Source organism: Anabrus simplex, chromosome 3 (genome assembly GCF_040414725.1).
Source record: "Anabrus simplex isolate iqAnaSimp1 chromosome 3, ASM4041472v1, whole genome shotgun sequence".
NCBI classification, from domain to species: domain Eukaryota; kingdom Metazoa; phylum Arthropoda; class Insecta; order Orthoptera; family Tettigoniidae; genus Anabrus; species Anabrus simplex.
In genome coordinates, this window is record NC_090267.1 from 101,177,498 (window position 1) to 101,203,571 (window position 26,074).

The 26,074-nt window shown below is 38.3% G+C and overlaps 1 protein-coding gene across 1 annotated transcript in view; it reads left to right on the forward strand.

The window, feature by feature from the left end:
• The window catches only part of LOC136866029 (lipid droplet-regulating VLDL assembly factor AUP1), a 203,465-nt gene extending 188,344 nt beyond the window's left edge, over nucleotides 1-15,121 (forward strand). Inside the window, exon 9 of the mRNA XM_067142643.2 lies at nucleotides 14,236-15,121. Coding sequence (XP_066998744.1) covers nucleotides 14,236-14,388 — 153 coding nt within the window. The 3' untranslated portion in view covers nucleotides 14,389-15,121. The remainder of the gene's footprint in view (nucleotides 1-14,235) is intronic.
• The last annotated feature ends 10,953 nt before the right edge of the window (nucleotides 15,122-26,074 follow it).

Consider the following 26,074-nt stretch of genomic DNA (forward strand, 5'->3'; position numbering starts at 1 on the left):
CGGTAGATTTACTGGCATGTAAAAGAATCCTATGAGACTACATTCCGGCACCTCAGCATTTCCAAAAACTGTAAAAGTAGTTAGTGGGACGTAAAATCAATAACATTATTGAGCTACATTTTTCCAGGGTTGTAGTCTGACATTTGAGTGGCAAATTTTCCAGTGGTGAAACAGCCAAGAATGAGTTAGCTCAAAAATTTTTAATTTTGTTTATATTGGAATTATGCATTCACTCATTCAGGACAAATATTTCTCAATCCGTATGTAGCATATATTCTATACAGTAGCGTAGTCAGGATCGGCCAATATGTAAGACTTGTCATTATAAGGACACCTTTCCTTTTTGTAAAATTTCCATGGGGGAGTGTTCTAACCCCCAGTACCCCCTCGCCCCTGGTTATGCCACTAATTCTACATGTAATTTTGTTTACTTACAACTTTTATTTATTTATTTATTTATTTATTTATTTATTTATTTAGCGTATGATGCTTATATGATGACCTTCAGAAATAATACAATATAAAGAAAATAATAGTAGTTGTAGGATAATCAGCTCTCAGTCCTGATGTAACATACATGCTGCACATCATAAAACAACCTAACAAAACATACATACTTTATTTGGTGAATATTTTTCAGTTATTTTAGCAAAATATAGCACGTTGAATGCAAAAACAGGTTCAGGACTGAAGACGCTATGGGAATCAAGCTCTACATCATTTAATGCTTGTGGCTTCAAGTAGCCTACACAGTGGTCTCAACTATGAAGGGCAACACTAGCCAACGTCACAGATGTTCTAAACCCACAGGATATTCTTGTAGTTTGCAGAGACTTCAACATCAGGCATTTGGCTTGGAATCTTAGTCCTGTTATAAAACAGAGATGTGCAGAAGTCTTCTTACTATTTGAAATCATCAGTGAATTTGGACTCAAGCAAATGTGTCACTTCCCAACAAGAACTTCCTGCATCTCTTTCTAATCTCAGAACAATACTTTGCCAACTTGAATGCTTTGAGACAGAAAAGGTAATTACATCCGACTATTGAGCTGTAAAGTTCACTTCATTTTAACCTCAAGTTATGCTCCCAGTACCGCAGAGGAAGTTAATCTTCGCATAGACTGAGGCCGTTTTTCCTATCAGCTTTCGTTGCGTCCTTGTAATTTAACCTAAGATTCCCCATCTGTCGATGAGCCGTTAACCCTTCTTTACGAAAAAAGGAAATTTTATAAAACAGGAAAAAGTAGTGATTATGTGCAATATCTCACTTTATTTTGAATACTTAGCAGTAAGTTGTTATGAAATAAACCTTCTTAACACCCCCTTTCAACAGACGATTCAACATGAATGTCGTTAACCCCCCCTCCCGCCCCTTCCATATGAGCTCCACAGAGTTGTTTGGAATGAACCCAGGCTTTGGCACACACTCTAGTGATTAGGAATAATTCTATACCATCATCTCTCCTACCCTGCCAACTAGCATTGATGGGGGGAAAAAAATTCAACCAATGGGACTCAGACCAGTAATCAAGGCATAGCAGCATCAAGACATGATTTAATAATAATGCTATTGGCTTTACGTCCCACCAACTACTTTTACAGTTTTCGGAGACGCCAAGGTGCCGGAATTTAGTCACGCAGTAGTTCTTTTACGTGCCAGTAAATCTACCGACACAAGGCTGGCGTATTTGAGCACCTTTGAATACCAGCAAACTGAGCCAGGATCGAACCTTCCAAGCTGGGGTCAGAAGGCCAGTGCCTAAACAGTCTGAGCCACTCAGCCCGGCAAGACAGTGATGTAAAGATAATGGCTAATACAGCAAGCTTGCATGCTAGTCATATTGTTACAGGTAACAACTTGCTAACTCAGAAAGTAATTAAAAAACTCTGATAACTGGACAGAAAGCATGATGTATTTTATGAATGTATACCGGGTGGTCCACCATCCCCTTGCGATCCAGTTTTACACATCCCTTCATATTTACCACAATTCTGAAAGACATCAGTCCCTCTCCCTAAACTGGGGTAATGTAATGAGATGCGTGTTTATGGGCTAGAAGACAGCAGGAATTATGAGCGCCACTATTAATTCATTATAGGTACCTCAAATGAACCTTTAAAACAAGTACAGATACGCAGAACACGTACCTGAAAACAGGAGGTGGAAGCATAGACCGGGAGCACGGTACTGTATAGGCTGGGAAGTGGGCGCTGTAGGTCAAGTGTCACAGTAGCTCACATGGCTAGCGCGTGGTAGGATGTGTGATAGTTGACTGCTCGAGGGTTAGAAGGTTCAAGTCCTATGCAAGTATTTTGTTTAAAGCCAGTTGCCTGGAATATGGCAAGGTTGTATTCTTAATACCGGTATTTTTCACAGACTGATTTGTTTATTTAACCCTGAAAAGGGCTATTGGTATGGAGCTAGGTTGATAGAGGCTGAGAAACATGTGACAGGATTTCAGTTATCCACGCCATTTAACACAGCACCTGCTTGAACTGACGACCTCCGTTGTCGATACAGAGCTGCGCGCAATGTTGTAAGGACCGTCTGGCCCGTTGCAACATCTCTGGCGAAACATATCGGCATGGCTCGGTGATGAGCTGTCTAAGGTGACAAGGACTGGCCAGCTCCTGTGCATACTCCAGTTGTTTTACATGGCCCCACAGAAAAATATCCAGGGGCGTAAGATCGGGCGATCTGGCGGGCCACGGGACTGGTCCTCCCTTTCCTATCCATTTATCAGGATACGTCGCTTGGAGATGGTTCCGGACGACCACATGCGGTGGAGCTCCGTCATGTTGAAACGACATCCTGCAGCAGTCAAGGAGTGGCGCATGTTCCAAAAACAGTGTAGTTCATCTTGGAGAAACTGCAGATAGCGTTGGCTGGTCAGATGGCCCTCAAAGAAATGGGGGACTGATGAGGTGATCACCCATGATTGCACACCATACATTCACACCCCACTGTACCTGAAAAGCTGTCTGCCGCACCCAGTGGAGATTATCCGCATGCTGTAGGATCCATTGACAGAATGCCACCCAGGCATCAAAATCATAACCATGGAACTCCTGGTGTAAGTGCAGATGGTACGGTTGAAACCGGTGGGTATGCAATATCCGCATAACAGACATTTGGGTGCTGTTCGTCTCCTGTGCAGTGGCCCATGTGCTAGTATGAGGGTTACGCCGGGTAGCGTCAAACACGACCTCTTCATTGTCAGCAGACGTCACAGGATAATTTCGAACAGGCCGCGTCCTTCCCAGGGATGCAGTATCCCGCGGTTGTCTTTCCACACTCTGAAATGTCATGCCCATCGGTTGTTGTCTATCCGGACAGCATTCTTGGTACAGGCGTTGTGCCTGGTATGCATTCTCCATAGATAAGTAACATATCCACATATTCGTCGCTGGAATACATCTCGAGGCAGTGAATAAACGTTGTGTTGTCAATTTCTTCGAAGGAGGGGAGTTCATGCAGCTACATACTTACCTGCCATCCCATGTTGTTATCATTCCAATAGGACATACTTTGCCCTACCTGTGGTCCACGAAGCTTGGAACATGTACGACGTAGCTAACTGGTCACAGACCATCATTTCCTCGTCCTCGTCCAACCCAGCACCATACCCAACGCAGCGATACATACGGTCTTTTACAGGGTCAAATAAACAAATCAGTCCTTGGAAGCTATGAAGTATGCAACCTTACCACATTCCAGGCAACTGGCTGTTAAAAAATTTCTTATGTGCTATTCGAACCTCCTACCTCGAGCACTGTCCACTATCACATATCCTCCTGCCTACTTGCCATGTGAGCTACTGCAACACTTGACCTACGGCACCCACTTCCTAGGCTATACAGTACCGTGCTCCCGGTCTGTGCATCCACCTCCTGTTTTGAAAGTACATGTTTTGCATATCTGTACTCGTTTTACGGGTTCATTGGAGGTACCCATAATGAATTAATAGTGGCGCTCACAATTCCTACAGTCCTCTAGCCCGTAAACACATCATCATCATCACTGGTGGTTTGCCTATCGGCAGGTCTTCGCATTAATTCTCAACACTGTTCTGTCTTCAGCCATTCTCTTTGTCTTCCAGTAGCTTCTATTCACTTTTACACTGTCGACTAACTGATACCTCTTCCTTCCCCTCTTCAGTTTCCCTTGTATCTTCCCTTCCAACGCTTCGGTTATTAAACAGTTTCTTCGCATGCAGTGGCCTAACCAATTTTTCTTCCGTCTTTGAATGCATTCCAATATCGTTCTCCTTCCTTCATCCACTCTTTTTAATACTTCCTCATTCCTTACTCTTTCCTGCCAGCTGATTTTCTCCATCTTCTGCCAGATCCACTTTTCAAATGCTTCTAGTCTTCTTTCTTCCTCTTTTCTCAATGTCCAAGTCTCAGCCCCATAAAGCGCCACACTCCACACAAAGCACTTCACTAACCTCTTCTTAAGGTCCCTATTTAGAGGTCTACTCAACAGTGTCTTTTGTTTCATAAATGCTTCCTTGACCATTGCAATTCTAGTCTTCACTTTGTCCAAGCAGTAAAGGTCACTTCTGCTTATGCTTCCCAAATATATGAATTTAGACACTTGTTCGATCTCCTTCCCCGAAAGTACTATTTTAGGTGTTGAGTCCTCCTTTGACCCCATGATCATTGCCTTGGTCTTATTCCTGTTCATTGCCTAATTTCTTACAGGATCTGTTCAATTTTTCCAACATAGCATTCGTCATTTTCTCTGCTTCTGCTAGAACCGCCATGTCATCTGCAAATCAAATGCATTCAATTCTTTTTCCTTCAACTGCCACACCTTCTTTTCCTTGAAAGCAATTTACAATTAATTCCTCCAGGTATATATTAAACAGCGTTGGTGAAAGACCTCACCCCTCTGCCAATTCTGCTCCCTTCTGACAGATCATGTCCTATTCTGATTTGGACAGTTTGGTTAATGTAAAGGTTCTTAATTAGCCTTCTTTCTTTCCAGTGTACTTCATTCTTCTTCAGTATGCCCTTCAACTCCTCCCATTGAACTCTGTCAAAAGCCTTTTCCTGGTCATTAAAAGTCACAGATACCAAATACCAGTCTTCCTTTTTCAATGTATCTTTCTCCAATAGTTCTTAGTAACCCAACAGCATCTCTTGTACCTTTTCCGTTTCTAAATCCATACTGCTCTTCCTTCCTTAATCGATTCATCTAATTTTTCATATAACCTTCTATTCAGGACTCTGTATAGAACTTTTGCTACGTGGGAAAGCAGACTTATGGTCCTCTGATCTTCAAACTTACATGCATTCCTCTTCCTTGCTATGGGTACCATCACTGTAGTTAGGAAATCTTCAGGCCACTGGCCTGTCTCATATATTCTGTTACAAAATGATGATAAAATTTGCGTACACTTATTTCCTAACCTTTTTACAATTTCTATTGGTAGGTCATCAATTCCACATGCTTTTCTTCATCTCATTTCTTTAATAGCAAGTGCAACTTCATCCTCAAGTATTGAGCATCCCTTTTCATCTTCAGGCACTTTACTTTCTTCTTCTATTCGGATGTCTAGTGGCCTATCTTCAGTCGCATACAAAGACTCTACATATCCTTTCCATTGTTTTAAAGTCTCATTTGGATCAGAGATTATTCCATCACTTCCTTCAATTGTTCCTCCTGTCCTACAACTTTTCCTTTTAAATGCCATCCTCTTTGCTTCTTGATACATTTGTTCATATTTCCCTTCTCTCTCCAGACTCGCAGTCTCCTCACATTTCTCATTTAACCACTTTTCTCTAGCTCTGTCAGTTTCTCTTCTTAACTCATTATTTAGCTTTCTGTACTGCTTTTTGTCTTCTTGTGTTTTAATTGCTTTTCACTTTCTTCCATTTTCTCCAACTCCTTTGTTACTCACTCTTTTCAGTTTCTTCGTCCTTCTCTTATGCCAAGTGCTTGTTTTGCAGCCTGTTTCATTCCATCTCTAATTGCTATCAAGTCTTTATTTACGTTTCTTGTATCTACAGTGGTTTCCATCGTGTCAGTTAAAATCCTCTCCATCTCATCATGGTTTTCTTTTTCCTTAAGCTTACCTAGATTTAGCCCCTCTCTAACTGCAGCTTTAGTGGTTTTCTTTAGTTTCACTTCCACCTCAGCTCCCACACACTAGGTTGTGATGTGAGTTTATGTCTACTCCCAGATAAGACTTTGCATTTTTCATCCCATTTCTGAATCTCTTGTGTATAATGATATAGTCGAGGTCTCATTATATTATCCCTGTTTAAAGAGAGGGACCGATGTCTTTCAGAATTGTAGAAAATATGAAGGGATCCATAAAATTGGATTGCAAAGGGCTGGTGGACCACCTGGTATACAGATTAAATTGTAGTAACTTATTTTTTGTGAAGCATTATGCAGATACAAATTCATCACGATTTGCAGCCATCTTGATTCTTACAGCTGAGCCCCAGATAAGAGCTTCAACTTCCGTTCTACCTTTGGCATAGCTAAACTAGAGAGTATGCCTCCACATTGCATATAAACAATAGTCATAGTACACGTTTTCACCCCAACTTCCGGATAAATGTGCAATCTTCCGCATAAATTTCAACCGCACATTTATCTGGCTGTCATAGTACAGGCATTTAATGATTGAGTCTCATGAATTGCCTTGTTCAGCACAAGGTCCAGAAGTTGGGTTCAAAACAAGTGCTATGACTTTCGTTTATTTGCAGTGTGGATGAATATTCTCTAGTTTAGCTATTCCGAAGATGCTGTTGTCCTTAGTTCACCTCACCTGCTACGACATCCACATTTCCAGTTCTAGCTCTCTGCTTCTAGGGCGTACCCGTAATTTCCAACTTCCTTGTCAACATAAGGAACACGTACTCACAATTGACAACCAATCAGCCTGACTGTCACGTGCATGACGACTGACCTAGTAACGAAGAGTGCCCTAACATATTTAGCCAACATTACAACCAACAAAATATTAAGTATTAGTATTCAAGACAGCTAACAAATATTAAGAAGAGTGCCCATAACTAGCACACTTGAATAAAAACAGCATATTAAAAACTCACTACTTGTTCACACCCATTAAAAAAATGAAACAGCGTATGGCTTTTTAGTGCCAGGAGTGTCCGAGGACAAGTTCGGCTCGCCAGATTCTTGTCTTTTGATTTGAAGCCCGTAGGCAACCTGCGCATCATGTTGAGGATGATAATAATAATAATAATAATAATAATAATAATAATAATCGTATGGCCTCAGCTACCATGTGCAGACATTTCGATTTGACGCCATCTGGCTGTCTGCTCGTCAATTTCGACGTTCCGTTTTACTCTAGGTCCGCTAGATGGCGGACAGAGGATGAAATGATGATGAAGACAACACATACGTCCAGTCCCCATGACAGTGTTATTAACCAATTATGGTTAAAATTCCCGACCCTGCTGGGAATCGAACCCGGGACTCCTGTGACCAAAGGCCAGCACGCTAACCATTTAGCCATGGAGCCGGACACCCATTTATATACCCTCTTCAGATTCAAATTTGTTTCCATTTGTTGAACTATTCTTGGATTAACAACTAGATGTTGCTTCATTTGTTAATATTACAAATTGTCGCTGTTTAAATCATCCAATCACCCCCTCTGTACATTTCTTTAAATATTTTCCATTTGCCATTGGCCTCAGGCAATACCTGGAGATTTCCAGCTTAACAGCTGTGTACCAGAATAACTGGATTTCTCAAGTATTTTAATTTATAACAATACAAGAAATTTATTTTAACTCAACCTATTCAATACAGTACAAGATGTTAACATATTAGTTAAACATCGTTAAAAGTAGTTGAGACATATTTCGCCCCTTCTGTGGGGCATCATCAGTCATATCAAATACCTCAAAATTCTACCAGACGTCTGGTTGGAAATTATAAAAATATGTTGCATGAGTGAATACATTTAAAAACATTTACAGGATCTTATCATTAACAAAATATCAAATTGATTAAAAAATGTTACACTAGTGAACACGTTGGTGAATTTTCACTCAAAACAAGGCCGTCATATGTACAGTATTGACGATAATGGTAGTTAAAGTCTTATTTGATAAGTTCGAAGTCAGTTTAAAATTTATTTACAAATATTGAGAATGAATGCAGAATACATATAGTTGAAATTTACTGTATGCATATTTTACATTGTAAATTAATGTTGAAAAGCATTCCAGATTTGTATTAATTTCCATGATGTTTAACAATGTTTAACTAATATGTTAACATCTTGTACTGTATTGAATAGGTTGAGTTAAAATAAATTTCTTATTATAAATTAAGATTCTTTCAATACAGAGAAAATGATTTTCATTACTTGTAATTTCTGAAGTATGTCACAACTGTACAAATTATCTGATTTACATTGTATATACAAAATATAGATACAATTAAATGTAATAATCTTAATCTATTTCCAATTTTTAATTGAATATGAATGTGTCTGAAATTCATTGTAGCTTTAAAATTTAACATACATATAATTTGCCACATCTATATACAGGGTGGCCCACTTAAACATTTCACCGCAGATATAACTGGAACAACAAGAGATATTGAAAACTGACTTTCTCGGGCATGAAGGCAGGGAAGGGGCTAATTAAAGTTAATACTATGAGCCAATCTAAAATGTAGGAAAATAGTATTTTCAACATCAACTTACATTTTTTCAAATGGACACTCTGTATTATTTCGTAAGCAATCGTTAATATGAAAAATCACATAAGTAATGGCGTTTGTTTCATCGCAATAGGTCAGTTACATCCCGAGATAATGCAACGTGAAGTTGACGCTTGAGATAAACGAAACGCGCAGCAGTTGCACATCCCGAGATTGCAGCACGAATCTCACGGTCCTCTTACTCGCGATATGATTGCCGTACTACAATGCGACAGGCGCTATACTTTGCTATTTGCACTGCTATCAAGAGGGATGAAAAGAGAATTTCGTTACAGTAACTTTACTGTACGAATTATGTACATTCTGAAGTAGTACAGTACAGAGTACTGCAATGTACTGTGTAGGTAAATAAAACACGCAAGAGAGAAACCGTTATTTACATATCCTTTTGCTGTGGCAGGAAACCCTTCCGTGGTTCAAATCCCGGTCACTCCATGTGAGATTTGTGCTGGACAAACCGGAGGCGAGACAGGTTTTTCTCCGGGTACTCCGGTTTTCCCTGTCAGCTTTCATTCCAGCAACACTCTCCAATTTCCTTTCATTTGTCATTCATTAATCATCGCCCCAGAGGAGTGCGACAGGCTTTGGCAGCCGGCACAATTCCTATCCTCACCGCTAGCTGGGGCTTATTCATTCCATTCCTGACATGGTTGAATGACTGGAAACAGGCTGTGGATTTTCAATGTACTTATTCTGATCATAAACCAATCATTTTTAATATTTCCTGAGTTCGTTTTCAAGAACCATCTTTTCCTTTGGAGAACGTTCTTAGTAGTCTATGGTAGATTGTCCTGGCATATAAATAAAAATTGAAACACATTTGAAATAAACAATAGGAATGACCGTGCAATTGTTCACCTCTATAATAAGGTCAGTAATGCACGGAAGTATGTCATTCGTATCGCCAGAAATCCTGCGCACTTGCTTACGGGCGACAATGGTGCTGGTCATACTGTCATCGATGACAATGTTCTGGACCGTCGTCAAAATGTGCAGACCGCACTGGAAACGGGTCCTGGACGGGTAATGACTACAAATGCAGTCTGGCCGCGGGTTCAGTACAGCCAAGGCACCCAAGACGACACCACCCCAGATCTCCTCAAGGATTTGATCCACATTAAAAATGCTTATAGGAAAAGATGGCAAAGATTTAGGGACTCTACTGACCGGATGGAATACCTGGACCTAGGCCGGGAAGTACAAAATCGATTGCTGGAAGAAAGATTGAAAAATGGGAGGAATGTTGCCGTAATCTCTCAGAAAACGAGTCAGATGGCCAATATTGGTGTAATCTCTCAGAAAACGAGTCAGATAGCAAATATCGGTGGGTTATATATAAAACGATAAGCATTCAATTATAAATTTCAGTATAATACCATAGTGAAGCACGGGTATCTTGCTAGTAATTAAATATAAATGTAATTGTTTTGTATTTTACATTTTACATGGTGTAAGATAGTACATGTTGCACTGCTACTGAACTTCCCATGATTATATTACTAATCCGTAAGTGGGCTATCACATGACAGATATTCACAACCTTTCACTGTACAACTCAGCACAGAATAAATTTCTAACTTCAGACTGGAATCCAAAATTCAAGCACAAATAGGCTCCTCCCTCCCCCCCCCCCCCAATGGCTAGGGCTCCTGTCTGTGCTGGAAATCACATTCCATATAGAAGGGATAAAAAAGAACATTTTCAACACTGGAAAAAATATGATCATACCAAGCGGTAATAGTGAAATAACGTGACTTGATAAGCAAGGTATTTTATATATCGGTAGATTTAATACAGTGGGATTCAAATTTATGACATGCTAAGCAAGAAAATGTCTTAATGGAGGAACACAGTAATGAGGTATAAGTGTATATGGTTATATTTCTTTACAAGTGATAAAAATCATTGCTATCCGTATTGAAGATACTGAATGTAGGATGCTAAAAGGTTAGTTTTTTCCACCTATTCAATACATATAAATTTTATAAATTAGGAATTTATTATTGATTCCACTTGAAACATGTTTCGCCCTTCATTGAGGGCATCATCAGTCAAAATATCACCTCAAGGTAAAAAATCAGGTAACTGGTTAGTAGTTGACATGTACAAATTAATACATATTATTAATACAATTACAAAAATTAAGTATGGGAAATAGTTGTACAAAAGTGATGGTTGAACATATAGGTTTATAGATGAAAAGTCGGCACCAATGCCTAAAATTAACATAGTAGAGTTCGGCAGTGGTGCTCTGGAGAAACAGTTGACGCAATCATAGGAAAATAAAAAGTTAAAAAATATTTACATTAAAACAATTAAGGGAGAAAAGGTGTAGTGTTCGGCGTCAATGTTTGTAACCAAAAATTAATGTCAAAGGTTGGTAACTATACAGTATTTACATTGTTCAATTGAACAGTTGAGATAAAGTTTTAAAAATATTTACATTATAACATTCTGCGTAAATGTTTGTAATAAAAACTAATGTCAATAGTTGGTAACTATATAGTAATTACATTATCTAATTGAATAGTTGAGAATTTACAAATATATACATAATTACACAAGAGCAGCTGGTGTGCAAGGGTAAAAAATTTTTAGTACCAAGTGCGTCCTGATGTTTTAGAGGTTGGAAGAAGGAGTTAGTATTGACATTTCAGAAATATGTAGAGCAGTTTATTTTAGTTAAAATCACCGGGGGTAGGGAAATATTTCATAGGCAAATGAGGTTTTATAGGCATCAAGCTGGAAGTTTTTCAGTTGCATTGCCGAGATCGGTACGGAGACTGGTCAGTGTGGATGGAGATTCATGGGTATTCCGTGCGTTTGAACGGCAACAATGGTGACAGTTATTAGTGGGTAATTGCTAGTTATATGGGTAATTGCTAATTAGGAAAATGTTGCGGGTTGAAACTTTCGCTTATTCTTTTAGTTGACTTCTGTAGCATCGAATGTGATGTGAAGACATCGGTGTGAAATGCCGGTGAGACAAATTGATATTGTTCTGTGGAATAAAGTATGGCGGACTTCGGGATGAAGTTATTGTTCTTTTCTGGTCTGGTGAGATAGAATAGAGTTGCTTGTGTTGTGAACTGCTCTGGAGAGATTAGAATGTATATGGCAACTGCAGAGTCAGAGCTTTAAAGCTGGGGTGAAGCATCTTCTCATTCTGACTGCGAAGAGGAGCCGTAGTGGCACGCCATATTTGTGCCGATGTGCGCTGGGTTCCGGCGTGTTGTTGAAAGTTGTATTGTATGCAGTGGAAGTTATCTGATGTGTCGCTGAGAGGTAATTGATGATGAGTATTGGTGGACTAAGAAGGAGGCTCCCGCCGCCATTGCTAACCGCATGTGCGTATTACCGACTGAGCCTCCTTCTTAGTCCACCAATACTCATCATCATTTACCTCTCAGCGACACATCAGATAACTTCCACTGCATACAATACAACTTTCAACAACACGCCGGAACCCAGCGCACATCGGCACAAATATGGCGTGCCACTACGGCTCCTCTTCGCAGTCAGAATGAGAAGATGCCTCACCCCAGCTTTAAAGCTCTGACTCTGCAGTTGCCATATACATTCTAATCTCTCCACAGCAGTTCACAACACAAGCAACTCTATTCTATCTCACCAGACCAGAAAAGAACAATAACTTCATCCCGAAGTCTGCCATACTTTATTCCACGGAACAATATCAATTTGTCTCACCGGCATTTCACACCGATGTCTTCACATCACATTCGATGCTACAGAAGCCAACTAAAAGAATAAGCGAAAGTTTCAACCCGCAACATTTTCCTAATTAGCAATTACCCACTAATAACTGTCACCATTGTTGCCGTTCAAACGCACGGAATACCCATGAATCTCCATCCACACTGACCAGTCTCCGTACCGATCTCGGCACTGCAACTGAAAAACTTCCAGCTTGATGCCTATAAAACCTCATTTGCCTATGAAATATTTCCCTACCCCCGGTGATTTTAACTAAAATAAACTGCTCTACATATTTCTGAAATGTCAATACTAATTCCTTCTTCCAACCTCTAAAACATCAGGACGCACTTGGTACTAAAAATTTTTTACCCTTGCACACCAGCTGCTCTTGTGTAATTATGTATATATTTGTAAATTCTCAACTATTCAGTTAGATAATGTAATTACTATATAGTTACCAACTATTGACATTAGTTTTTATTACAAACATTTACGCAGAATGTTATAATGTAAATATTTTTAAAACTTTATCTCAACTGTTCAATTGAACAATGTAAATACTGTATAGTTACCAACCTTTGACATTAATTTTTGGTTACAAACATTGACGCCGAACACTACACCTTTTCTCCCTTAATTGTTTTAATGTAAATATTTTTTAACTTTTTATTTTCCTATGATTGCGTCAACTGTTTCTCCAGAGCACCACTGCCGAACTCTACGATGTTAATTTTAGGCATTGGTGCCGACTTTTCATCTATAAACCTATATGTTCAACCATCACTTTTGTACAACTATTTCCCATACTTAATTTTTGTAATTGTATTAATAATATGTATTAATTTGTACATGTCAACTACTAACCAGTTACCTGATTTTTTACCTTGAGGTGATATTTTGACTGATGATGCCCTCAATGAAGGGCGAAACATGTCTCAAGTGGAATCAATAATAAATTCCTAATTTATAAAATTTATATGTATTGAATAGGTGGAAAAAACTAACCTTTTAGCATCCTATATTTCTTTAGTTTTTTATATTGTAATTTTCTTAAACTTTTCAAATGAAAAATCATTATTATTATTAGCTTTTGAGTAGTTATTTTATCATTCAGTTCTTGAATCGTGTATAATTATCCTGCGTTATTGATTCTGTAAAATTTTGGACAGGGCTTGTCCTTTCCACTTTACACATAACGTTTATCGTATTTACAAAGACGCACACACGAGATGCTGTCAGTTGTGTACACTGTTTTATTTACAAATTATGTACACATTAATAGTTACACATCATATGAACCACCACCTTGAACTCAATCGACTCTCACTAACAACTCAGCTAAACACTGTCCTTTGCTGTATATACCTTGCCAGGCTAGGCTTCCAGACTAGTATGACACAACATGCTTTCTCGTATCTTCTCGAGTCTCCAGTAACCTATATACAAAAGAATAGAACATTCTGTAAAACTCAAGTGACATCAGGACAAAGGTGCGTTGTTCTAAACTTTTACCCTGTGTTGCACAACATTACGTCGGATTTAGTTCTTACTTTAAATAAAGTCATATTAATAAACATACAGCAGAAGTATCGCGACATAACCTCACATGTTCTGTTATAGATGACAGATCATACAAGACAAAAAAAAAATATACATATACATAACTGATATTTGCAAATTAATTTCCATTGTGTTTCAGTTACTGATGATATTTGGAAGGCAACCTTGTTTTTTGTAATAATACTGGGATTTTATCTTTCATCTTACTGTTCTGTTTTTATTTTTTTTTCTAGGGTCAGTGTCTAGACACATCTGCACCTTCTTTTCCCCGCTCTGCACAAGAAAGGATGATGTCATTTCATGAGCGCAAAGCACGTCTCGTCGAGAATGCACGGAAAAGATACATTGAAAAACATGGGTTGAAGATTGTGGGTTTTAATTGTTGATTACTGTATATTGATGGGAGAATGTGGGAGTGTTTAGACTCTGTGACTGACTTTCTTTGAACTTGAATAGAGTTTTGAATCAGGGAAGACCTGAGTCTGCTGTTTTGGCTGCAGTAACTTGTGATTCGATTTTTGTTAATCAAGCCAAATACATGACTAACTTACAATTAATGTTCATTTCATATGAAATGGGTAAGGAATGTATATAGATATCTTTGAAGTGTAATATCAGTTTCAGAAAGTATTAATGATCTGTTCTAAATACCTTTGTTCAGTACAAATAGTTACCAGACATCTCATTGTAGCTCCAGTTTAGTTATTTAGATAAACGAGCTTCTGAGATTTCATATGGACTGACTGCCTTTGTTTCCAGTCTAGTAAATTTTTTTCCATCCAAATTTCTTTAAGAGTTGAAGCCCAAATATGCTGCACTTAAATTATACATTTTAGGTTGTTGAAAGCACTTGACTGTCAAGAATAGAATGGCATTAGCCAATTCTAAAAGTTTCTGTAAGTGCAAATTTCAAGAATAAACAAATCCATAAATTTGATTGAGCTATTTACATCTAGCATAATCAGGAAATAAGTTGGAAAAAGGTTAGCTGAGACAAAATTAAGTTTAGGTTTGTTATGAAAGAAAATTAATCATGAAAAATTGAACATTATATTAGTTCTTAAGTAAAATCTGACTGCAGTGAATTATGTAATAAACATTCCACTCTTATCTTTCTGATTTGTTGAATTCTCATTTTGATGAACCATTCCTGAACCAAATCATTATTTCCTTTTTAATCTAGAGACAATTTCCATTCCTAAAAATTTGTCTCACTGTACAAACAGTTCTAGAAAACCTAAGGTAACTTTTCTTTTTTTCAAATGTAAAAACATTTGTGGTGTAACTACTACCCATATTACAAAATTATTTAGCAATAAATCAGGATTTTTACACCTCTGTTGTTGATCTGGTGCATGCATGGCTGCTGAAACTTGTGCATGAAATGAATTTGGTATAGATGGTACCAATGTGATAAACATATAACTCCTTTAAAGAAAGTTATTTTGTTTATCTAAAAAGGAAAATTAAACTGTAGAGCTACAAGGTAGTATACTATCAAATGTAAGAATGTATGCAAACATTACCTGGATGATTAAAAGTGTTGCTCCCGTTGGTAGTCTTGTGCGATAAGTGTGCCTTGCATCAGTGACTGCGTGGCGAGTGATAATAAATGTAGAGTTAACTACTGCTAACTAGCAACATAGGTCATCACAGAAGATGCCAGTATGTTGATTAAAGAGATTACACCCATGGTTGCAAGTTGGCTATCTTAAAACTTTCAGAGGAATTAGATATGTTGACACGCAATGTTCATTCCCTATTTCTTGACATCTTTGTTCTCCTTCAAAAGCTGCAAACTTGGGGATGTGGAATACCATTTGACTGCCAATATCACGTTATTTCTAGATTTACTTTTACCAGGTTCCTTGTAAATTGTTTTTGTTTTGTGTATTTTTACATACAGGGTTATTCGAAATTATTTTGGGGGTTTCGTTTTTTGTTTTAAAAACAGTGGAAAACATACTATTATTATTGCTGTTGCAGTGATGGTTAGGTAAACACTCAAAGTTTTGTTCTGCATCGACTATATTGATATCAGTTAACATCAGCTGGCATCTACAGCAGTGCATACAAAATGGCAGTCAGCAGTAAGAAGAGTGTGTTTTGTACTCTTGAATATCATCAATATTGGTCCGTTACCGTAGTCCATCGCCATTTTCGGACGAAATATGGGAAGGACCCTCCCTTTGACAACTCTCTTTGCAGATGGTACACTCGATTTGTCGACACAGGTTCTGTGTAAAAGGAAAGGCAGTGGGCGTCCCGCTATGTCAGATGCGGGAGTGAATCGGATCGGAAGCACTTGTCCCCGTACTCCTAAGAAATCCACTACAAGAGGCAGCAGGGGACTGAATGTACTTCAAACCACATTATGGCGTGTGTTACAAAGGTGACTGAAGATAAAGCCATATTGCTTACAGTTGCGTGAAACTGTAACAGGTAACCACAAAGTCCTACATTTGAATTTTCGCATCGCACTGCAAGAACATTGTGAAGAAGATGATGGTTTTCATGACAGACTACTTTTCAGTGACGAAGCAACCTTCCATGTGAATGGAAAGGTGAATAACCAAAACGTTTGAATTTGGGGAGCAACAAAACCCCATTGTTATGTGGAACATGTGCGTGACTCCCCTAAGGTGAATTTGTTCTGTGCTGTTTCGAAGACAAAGATTCTTCTTCAATGAACAGACAGTATCAGGGCTGACTTACCTGGACATGCTTACAGAATGACTGTTAACCCATTTGAGTGACGACAGGGACGATTAAATGCTGCAACAGGATGGTGCACCACCTCATTTCCACAGGGGTTCAGGGTGTTTTTAAACCAAGAAACTACCACTACGGTGGATTGGACGGAGAAAGGATTGTGATCAGATGCTCTTAACCTGGCCACCACGTTCACCAGATTTAACACTGTGTGATTTCTTCCTGTGGGGATACGTTAAAGATCAAGTGTTTTTTCCTCCTCTGCCGGTGAATATTCTGGAAATGAAGAAGCGCATCCGAGCTGCCTTTCTAAACATCCTCACTGACATGTTGGTGTCTGTGGGGGAAGACTATCGAGTAGATGTGCGTAGAGTGACATCTGGCACACACATTGAGCATTTGTAATGTATGTAAAAAAAATCTTTCAAGTTACAGTATACAATAAAATAACATTCATATTCCTACGTAAGTTGTACATGAACATGTCTTATATTACTTGTAAATGCGCTGTGGGTTATGATTTTTTGAAACCTCGACAATCATTTTGAATAACTGTATAATCCTAGTAGTATTACGGTTTGTGAAGCCTAAGAAGTTTACCATTTCTATCCTCCATGGTTCTTCACAATCTTTTGCCAACACATTCTTTCTCTTTGAGATGTCTAGGCCTGTATGTACCTTTTTCATGTTTCATTAGTTTCAGGGGTATGATTATTTTATATTTCCTCTGAAAATAATCACCACCGCAAATCTTTGTACTATGTGAGCAAGACGTAAGATATTTTTTCTAAACTTTCTTCAATGACTTTCTTGCGAAGAATGCGTCAATACAGATGATGAGGAATCAGCTTGTTATTTTATCCCAAAATCAGACAGATTGACCCTGAAATGGAGGCAGCCAATACTGCCTGAGAAGTAGTGGTACAAAGTTATACCATCAGCAGGAAAACTGTGACTTTTATTACTGACACTGAATAATAATTGATGCTGCAACCTGCTGTCAGACATTGTGGTTGTGCTCAGTTGTAAAAAACAAGAGGCATGGAAAGTTAATCAAAGGTGTCGTTCTCGCTTACACATTGTCGCAGTACACAATGTGCTTACACAACACACATCCTTCAAATCACATATAAAATCATTGTAAGAAACACACAACAGGAAAGAGACAATGACTGGTCAGTTTGGGAAGAGTGAGAAATAGAAAACACAAAAAGATCAGGGTAATCTCAGTTTCAAATAGACTGGCTCTATCCTTATCAATCCCAGTTTTCCTGCAGCCATTATTTTCTTCTCAGCCCCCCACAACAAGCTCATTTGTGCTTCCCAGTTTCATAAGGCGAGTAGGCTTCAACACTTATTGAGGTTGACACAAGTGCGATAAACAGATATAACTTGAAAACAATATTCTCTCACCCATAGGTAACTAATGCAAATGTCGAGCTTGAATTATTATTATTTTACGATTATCATTTTTATTAGTTGTATTTATGGCTATGAAGTGATGTACATCCTTTTAGTATTAGTATTATTTTATTTACGTAGTCAAATGATAATATTGTGTGTGAGGTTATGTCATGAAACGTGCTGTACATAGACATTTATATCAGTTCAATTAATGTTAGAACCTGTATATAATTCATTCTTACCTGTATATATAATTTGTAATCCATAATTGTGAAACATACTGTACCTTCTAGAATGGTAATAGGCACTAGAACGATGGAGAATATTCTGTACATTATAATCTATGTCTTAAACACTCTAGAATTTTCAAGAAGATATATTTTGTAACGCATCTTTCTGGAAGCCTGGCCAGGATATATATAAGATGATGATCTTGAGGGTGGGGAGTTATTGGTTGCAGAGTTATTGTTCAATAGAATTCAGTAGAGCAAGAATATTTTTCTCGTGTGACATGCAATAGTTAAGTATATAAATTTCATTATTCGTCTGTATTGAACCAAGATTACAATTTATTAAAATTCATATCCACCTTATTCAATACCAAAAATGTTGTTAAGATGAAATTGTGACATGCAATAGTTGCAGTCCCATATTGAAGTGACAGTTGTTTTTAAAATGGTGGCTTTTTGATGTGAATGTTTTGTTTGTGACAGCAGTGATTAAGGTTATGTGTGTGTTTAGTTTGTAAATAGATGTGAATAAAATAATTGTACCAACTGACAGCACCTCGTGTGCGTCTTTGTGGATACGTTAAGGTGCCATCTTGACAGATCTTTAGTTGTAATGTGCGAAGTGTAGAATAGTAAGGAGACAGGATAAACACTAGAAAGAGGGACACGTGAAAGATAAAGTTGAATACAGGTGGTAAAAGAAAACACTAGACAAATGCAAAAGGAGAAAAGGAAGCAAATTGGTCAATTGCCATTACATATACAGTTGAACCTGACTTATACGTATATCAAGGGGAAGAGAAAAAACTACTTGTAACTCAGAATTACTTAGAAATCACACTTATGCAATACATCACACATTTACTGAAAATACCAATAGAACAGACCAACATGTGTAAATCCTTGCAAATAATAAATACATTAAGACAGAAAATATTAATTTGAACTTGGTCCAGCCTTAAAGAAATCAGATATTTTGGCTTGTTTCACTTTTCTTGTATTAAGAGTATAAACCTCCTGTAGCAAACTTAGTAATGTATTCAAAGCATTTTCACTACAATTTTTCGCACTGATGTAACGCCTACACACTTCTATTGCATTTAACGCAGTTCAGGTGTCAAGATTCAAGTCGTTATCTCTATCTCCAATGTCACTATCGCTTGTAGCTAGCCCATCACCGCCGCATTTTTGGCATACATCAGCAATAATCTCTTCATCCGATAGTTCTTCACATACAGCAAGATTATCGTCGAAATGTACAAAAGTATCGAATTCTCCACCCTCCGGTAGCGTTAGCTCATTGCCAGACAAAACTTCGTCCCCATAATCCTCATTACAGACAGACAGTAAGACACCAGGTTTGCAGAAACAGTTGCTGATTGTGGAGGATGACACCTGCTTTCAGGCAGCCGAAATAAAGTCCATGGCCTGCAGCAAATTAATGGAGAGAGGTCCATTTCCTGCATCACTCAGTGTTATTAAATGTTGAACCAGCATTTTTCTATAACGCACTTTGAAATTTGCAATGATGCCCAAATCAAGCAGTTGTAGATCACTGGTACAGTTAGGAGGGAAAAATTCCACTCTGACATTCTCCAGAACGATTTGAGGTGGATGTGCTGCACATCGATCCATAAGAAGAAGTATCTTCTTTTGTTTCTTTTTCAGTTTTTTCAACCACTGTTCCATTGGATTCATATTCCGTAGGTTTTGTTTTCGCACCCTTGAAACCCCTCGGATTCTTCGATTTTCCTATCACAAGTGGAGGAAGTTTGTCAGATCGATCTGCATTGGTGGCGAGTAGTACTGTTACACAAATTTTACTTTTCTTCCCTCCATGGCATGAGTCACCTTTTTCAGCTAATGTTTTATTAGGAACGAGATTGTAGAATAGGCTGGTCTCATCACAGTTGTAGGTGTTTGGAGGCTGAAAATCGCTTACAATACCCGGCAGAACATCTTCTTTCCAGTGTTGCACTGTGACTTCGTCTGCAGAATTTGAGTCACCAGAAATTGTTCTCCCTGTGATTCCATGATCTTTAAATCCTTGCAACCATCCTTATGAAGCCTTGAAATCAGCAGTGATACTCATCATTTTAGATAAAACTTTTGTCTTTGCCTTCAACATGTCTCCACTAATTGGTAGAGCTGCAGCCCGCTTTTGATGGAACCATGTGAAAAGTGCTTTCTCCAAATCTACGTACCATCCTTCTTGCTAACAGCTGTGTTTTGCTCATTTTGAACCCAGTTTTAAGAACTCATCCAAAATAGCGTTTCTCTTACTGACATTGTACATAGCGTGGTATAAGCAATCCCTAAGCCTTTGTTAAGCCGCTAGTAAGTAAGTGTCAACAATGTCACTCGGCGAAACTCTTTGTGTTCTGTTTCAGCACCGAAACCCGATCGCTCTACTTCCGCCTACTCCGACAAAGAGGAAACTTTGCAAATACAGTAGTTTCTTTTCAAAAAGCACATTCTCATTACAATTACACAAAACTCGGTTATATTTCACTGACACTTCATACGTATAACAGCGAATTACGTATAAACGGATTACGTATAAATAAGGTTTAATTAACACACTTTTAAATTATATTTTTCCGGGACCCAAAGGAAATTACATACAAATACGAATTACGTAGAACAGAGTTACGTATAAAGCAGGTTCAACTGTATTTGCTTGAAAGTTTTGTATGGGAAGTACGACAGCATTCACCATGCAGACAAGAAAAAGAAATTCCGTATGATTTACAGATGACCAAGGAGCAGAAAGGCAGACTCATGTGGACAAAATATTTTCAGAAATTGGGTAACTAGGGCAAACTTTCAGTTCTTTTGTATTATACCGTATCCCTCAAAAATTACTTGACTTACAATAATTGAATGAAATTTTAAATAAAAATTCAGTCAGCCATTTGCTTTGGATGTTTCATGCACTTTCCATCTAGAAGGTGGGCGAGAATTGCCCTACCCCAGTAACTGTTTAGTATCAAATGTTATTTATGCTATGTTATTTATGCAGGTTGGTAGCTATATTACTTCTTATTAACCCATGAATGCCTAGCATTGCATATGTGCAACGGCGTACCTGTGCTCTTTTCTTTCAATGTATGAAGTTGTTGTCCAGTAAAGGAATGAAATTTGCGTGCGTATTCGCGCGGTATACTGGACATTAGTTACAAGTAACTAATCTCATTTTGGTCCGTATTGAAGATATAATAAGTAAAACACTTTCAAGATTAAAATTATTGTGTCCACCTTTTCAATACAAATATATATTTTTAGTAATTAAATTCTACATGAATTAAAAACATCAGTCCCTAACTGGTACCAGTCCCTAACTGGTGTTTTTAATTCATGTAGAATTTAATCACTAAAAATATATATTTGTATTGAAAAGGTGGACACAATAATTTTAATCTTGAAAGTGTTTTACACTGGACATTGACGGGGAGCCAAACTTCCACTGCGCTGAGAGCTATGGCACATGAAAGAATCATTCGCTAACGGACTCTTGCGCTCAGCTTATTTGAAAATAATACCCACTAATAATAGACAGATTTATTTGCAGTGTTGAGAAGGTAGTCAAAACATAATTCCGAAGTACGTAGCTTGTAAGTAGGTAGGCTATTAGGTTATTCTATTTACCGTATTAGTTTAATCAATCAGTATTTTTATAACTAGTTGGCATTCGACAATTAGTTAAACTCAGCTCTCTAGCCTGGCCGAGTAGCTCAGATGGTTGAGGCCTGGGCTTCTGACCCCAACTTGGCAGGTTCGATCCTCACTCAGTCCGTGGTATTTTAAGGTGCTCAAATACATCAGCCTCATGTTGGTAGATTTACTGTCACGTAAAAGAACTCCCGTGGGACTAAATTCCAGTACTTCGGCATCTCTGAAAACCGTTAAAGTAGTTAGTGGGACATAAAGCCAAGAACATTTTTATGTAGCCTACTGTGAGTCATGCTCATGACCACTCGCAATTGTCTGTGTTTATATTGGGAAGAACCACTTGGTATTCTCTCAGTTTGTATGTCGTATCATTGCACAATACTTCAATAATCGAATCAAGAGATCACTGGTGTACGTGGACTGAGTAAGTGAGCCGAATGATGCAATAGCTTAAATAAAAATATGTTTAATCAGAAAACCAGTGGGCTATTGTACATCTCGGGTAGCCTATACAAATATGACGATTTAAAAAATCCTCTGCTGATAGAAAAAGACATTTTCAGAGACGGCCGTGCATTTGGGGTTGCGTAGCAAAGAGCTTGAATTTGGGGGATGACGGGTTTGAATCCTACCGTCATCAGCTGTTAAGATGGTTTTCCATGATTTCCCATTTCCACACCAGGCAAATGCTGGTATTGTACCTTAATTAAGGCCACGGCCAATTCCTTTCTACTTCTAAACCTTTCCTATCTCATCATCACCGTAAGACTTATCTGTGTCGATGCAATGTAAAGCAACTTATTTGATTTATATTTAATATATAGGCTACTTATTGTGGACACAGGCATTTTTACATCTAATTCTGTATATATAATAGAGTTGTGACTTTCAGAGAACTGTGGAAAACCATAAGGTAGTGAATAAAATGTGAATTATATAAATTATTATCATTATTATTAACTATGTAAGCTTTGTGCTGTAATAAGCGTGTATAGTATTGCACAAGTACCTATTTTTTCCTGCATTTCAATTTTTAACCTATTTATTTTGTATTATGTACGTAGCGAGAATATAATGAAATTTCCAAGTTCTTTGAAATCATTTAAGAAAAGACTAGGCAAACAATTGCTAGGGAATCTCCCACCTGCGTGACAGCTCTAAATGCAGAACACTGATGATTGTGTGTACAAATATTTTTCATCTAACTCTGTAGGCTATACTTATTTAATGGAGTTGTCACTGTCGGGGGAAGGCTTTGTAACATCAAAACTTGATGCGAAGAAGTGGCTGCAGGAGGAACGAGAATCTGAAAGCTAAATTGTGCATAGGAAAGCAGTTCATTGAATGAAGACCAGTTGGCAGCAGCAAGCACTGAATGTTGTTACTGCTGTCTTATCAGTACACACTACATAGATGCAATAGGATCGATGACTAACGAGCCGTGAATCGGCTCACTGTATCGATTCAGTAACGTGAATGGAATCAACTGAATCGATTCAGTAAAATGCAGTGCAAGCTCCTAAATGAACATTTCCTGGGACGATGGATAGCTCGTGGTTCAATAGTAACAGCAGCTCCCTTGAAATGGCCACCAAGAAGTCCTGACCTCACCACACCTGACTTCTTGTGGGGAGTCATTAAGGTGCATGTATCTGCACGTCGTTATGCTATAAATGAAAAACAATGCTGTTGACATACCTGCCAACTTTACAAAACCAAAAATCAGGAGATTGTGATATGAAAATCAGGAAAAATCAGGAGATACAATTGGTCTAAACTGCTTATTCCACATGTCTTGTGCAATACAGGAGTACTATGGTATATATTATAACACTTGTTTCAAAACCTGGCTGTTGCTATACGAGGCTACAAGACTAAAAATTACACATGTCTATTCTCTCCCAGGAAGTATGTGAGTGAGATGATAGGTCTCTGATAAGCCTTCCGAAAAGAGATGAACTCGTGCTCCACATGTGTGAATGAGTCATGCGCTTAGATGCTAGTACTTAGTAAATGCATAGATTAATATATTGCATCACGCGCCTGCACGATTATGCGAAGTGCAATGCTATTCTTATCAAGTAAACCGGGCAAGTTGGCCGTGCGGTTAGGAGCGCGCAGCTGTGAGCTTGCATCCGGGAGATAGTGGGTTTGAATCCCACGATCGGCAGCCCCTGAAGATGGTTTTCTGTGGTTTCCCATTTTCACACCAGGCTGTCCCTTAATTAAGGCCACGGCCACTTCCTTCCCGGTCCTAGGCCTTTCCTCTCCCATCGTTGCCATAAGACCTATCCGTATCAGTGCAACATAAAGCAAAATAGCGACAACTTATCAACTAATTAAAAAAAATCGCCAAATTTGTCTCCAAATGGCTCCTAAAATCTCAGAAGTCACTAGTCACTATCTCTGAAATTCTGTGAATAAATTACTAAAATAGACTCCAAATCTAGCGACTAGTCTCTACAATAGACTAGACCGATGTGAACGAACACACAAAACCGACTCCAATCCTCAGATCATAATGTTAAAAAAACATGGCCACCAAAGTAGCCGGACTGCTGGTATTGGCGAACACAAATATCACGTACATATTATACAAACGGCGGTAATTTAACATGATACATGTAACATCTTAGGGAAAATAACTTTTACACGTATGAAAATGCTTTGCCAACTGTAACGTACTCCTGCCATAACCCTTCGATCTACGTTCTACAAGCTTCTCGAAACATCGTCACATCTACGTCACCATATACTCTGCAATATCTACATTTCTACTGGACTATATGCTTTCTACTGTTATTATTATCATCTATGTATTAATGGTTTAATCATATTTGGTGCTCACCCGTCTCTTCCTTCCCGTGTCTCACTACATACTGACTGCCATTCTGTGTTTACATTCTACGGTCTACGTCATCTGCTACGTCACCCAAAACTTCTCAAAGTTACTGGGCTTCCTTTCTTGGCATATATATAATGCACTGCCGTGCTCGTCTCACCAGCCTGGCATCGAATTGTATACAGTGTGTGTGTGGAGGGGGCTACTGTCCGTGTGCGGCTTGCTGTATTCAAGCGCAAGCCTTTTCCGTCCAACTGGAAACATCGTATCGTCGGGGCACTGGGTGAGCTAACGCTTCACTTCTAATTTTGCAAGAACTAAATTTGCCCTTTCAGGCACTTGTCTGTTTATTCATTCTGCTTATTGAAGGCCTTATTTTGTGCCTAATCTGTTTCGATGTTCTTTGGACTTAACATTTTCACGACATAAAATGAAGATGAAAATCTTCAATTTGGACTAAGAGTGACCACCGTCGACATGATATGTTCAAACCTTTAAAATAGCACAGTAGCCGGTGAAAGAACTCTCTCTAAGTATTGCACAGTCAGATTCCTGTTTTTCTTTCATCCTTGTTATTTTTCATTTTCCTCCTTTCCCTCCCGTTCCTCCTTTGCTTGCATTATTAGAGTTTTGTAAACCACCCTGGAGGTGTTAGTTTTTTTAAATCGTGGCCAATAATTATGGTTGTCAAGCTAAAATGTTGCTTTATGATGAGTTTATCCTTGTTATCCTAAAAAGGAATGTTATGAGTCTACGGTGTGTGTAAATCTTTCTAAAGTTTGTGAGAAGATTTTGGGTAGCAGTTTCTTCCTTTGTTTTTATTGTTCGAACTCTGTGGTCTTTAATGAAAGTGGGAAAACGCATTACTGGACTTCATCTATGATATCTCTTGGACTTTTTTCAAATCCCATGTTAATCTGTGTATGTAATTACAAAGTCAATTGTCTAATATATTTCACTATCCGAATTGTCGAATGATGGTCTTTTTCTCATTTCTGGTACCTACAACGGAAACCTCTCCTATCCCCCTCCCCCCAGTATTGCTTCCTATCACTCTGCTCGTTACTGTTTGTTTTACGCAGAATCTTGGTCTCATCAACCTTGTTAGGAGAATTGGTGACATATTCTTGCCTTTGCTTTGGAATCATCTTGTTTTTTCAAACAGCACCAATGCAAATATACTATGCCAAAATAATTTATGTTGCAAATCTG